The sequence below is a fragment of the Cyprinodon variegatus genome, unplaced genomic scaffold (assembly GCF_000732505.1).
Source record: "Cyprinodon variegatus isolate N-32 unplaced genomic scaffold, C_variegatus-1.0 Scaffold4264, whole genome shotgun sequence".
Lineage (NCBI taxonomy): Eukaryota > Metazoa > Chordata > Actinopteri > Cyprinodontiformes > Cyprinodontidae > Cyprinodon > Cyprinodon variegatus.
Window position 1 is genome coordinate 1 of NW_015154717.1, and position 1,389 is coordinate 1,389.

The following is a 1,389-nucleotide window of genomic DNA, read 5'->3' on the forward strand; positions in this document are numbered from 1 at the left end:
GTGGATATTCTGCAGAAAAATTAAATAAAATGAATGTTATCAATATTTATTAAAATATTGAATAATAACAGCAATAATTAGGTGGATTTGGTAAATATTATAAATAAGTATCTCTAGAAATAGGGCCATTCTGACTTCCTCACCGCTTGGTGGCGGTAATGCGCTTAGAAAAGGTGCCGCCAATAAACTCAAGAAGAAGAGCAGCAGGTTTGTTTCCGGTCAGCTGGAATCAGAAGCTTGCTGTGATTTCTGGCTCTCATGGATTCAGCGGCTCTCAGATCGGACCGCCGGGAATAAGCTCACTGCACAACCGAACCGGACCGGACGCCTTACAGCCCGGTTCGGATCCGCATGTTGGAACCGGAGCTGACTGGATGGTGGATCTAGAACCTTCTACTTGCTCAGAAATACCAGCAGTTCCTCCAACTTCCTGCTCAGGTGAGATCTATGGACAGGTGAGTCAGGTTCAGGGGAGTCCAACAGAACCAGAACTCTAAACCGTCCTGCTGCTGGTTTGGATCGTTTATAGAAAATAAAAAAAAAGATCCCAAACAATCAGGTCCATCATGATTCTGATCCTGAATCATTGGTTCTGCTCAGCTGACAGCTGTCATGCTGTGGGCTGCAGGGCGGAGAGAAACATGCCTGGATCCAAGTTCTTCATGGGAAGTTTGGTGGAAGGAAAAACTCAGGTTGGAAAGTCAGGTGGAGCAGACAGGGGGCCCCTGAGGGCCCATCTGTTCGATGGACCTGACACTTCTCCTGAGGAGCTGTCCTGATCAAAGACCTGATATAAGAGTGAACCTGACTGTACGGGCGCCATCTTGGGGAGGTCAACCCGCTGCTTTAAGCAGAGCAGAAGAAGGCTGCCTCAGCGCTGCAGCAGATTTTAGTTTAAATCAACAGACTGATGACATCAGAGATGGAGGGAGAACTTCCTGAAGGCATCAGAGCTTTGGAGACATTACTGAATGAACAACAGATATACACTACATAGATTAGAATCTCCCTTTACTGTCCCACAGTAGGGAAATAAAAAAAAAATATCCAATTTTATTAGTTAAGCACTTAAAAAAAAAACACAGCAGTGCTGTAAAGAAAAGTAAATAAATAAGGAAACATAAATAACTATAAATAAATATATATCCAGACGCGGAGCAGAATCCAGACTGGTTTATATCTCAAGCACCTCAGAAATCCCAGATCCATTCAGACTTCCTGGGAACGGTTCCTCCAGTAGAGCTTGTCTCCTCTGGCTGGATCCTGATCCGGATCCTGATCCTGATCCGGATCCTGAGGAAGGTTGAAGGTCGGATCAGGGCTGTGGATCCAGTCCTAGTTCTCTTTCTTCTTCTTGTTTCTGTCTGCAGGCGACATGAAGCTCTGCCA

The 1,389-nt window shown here is 45.2% G+C and overlaps 1 protein-coding gene across 1 annotated transcript in view; it reads left to right on the plus strand.

The window, feature by feature from the left end:
- Nucleotides 1–268: 268 nt before the first annotated feature.
- The window catches only part of LOC107081337 (prolyl 4-hydroxylase subunit alpha-1-like), a gene marked incomplete at both ends in the record, with an annotated part of 3,330 nt that continues 2,209 nt past the window's right edge, over nucleotides 269–1,389 (plus strand). Inside the window, 2 exons of the mRNA XM_015369533.1 lie at nucleotides 269–455; nucleotides 1,204–1,309. Coding sequence (XP_015225019.1) covers nucleotides 269–455; nucleotides 1,204–1,309 — 293 coding nt within the window. The remainder of the gene's footprint in view (nucleotides 456–1,203; nucleotides 1,310–1,389) is intronic.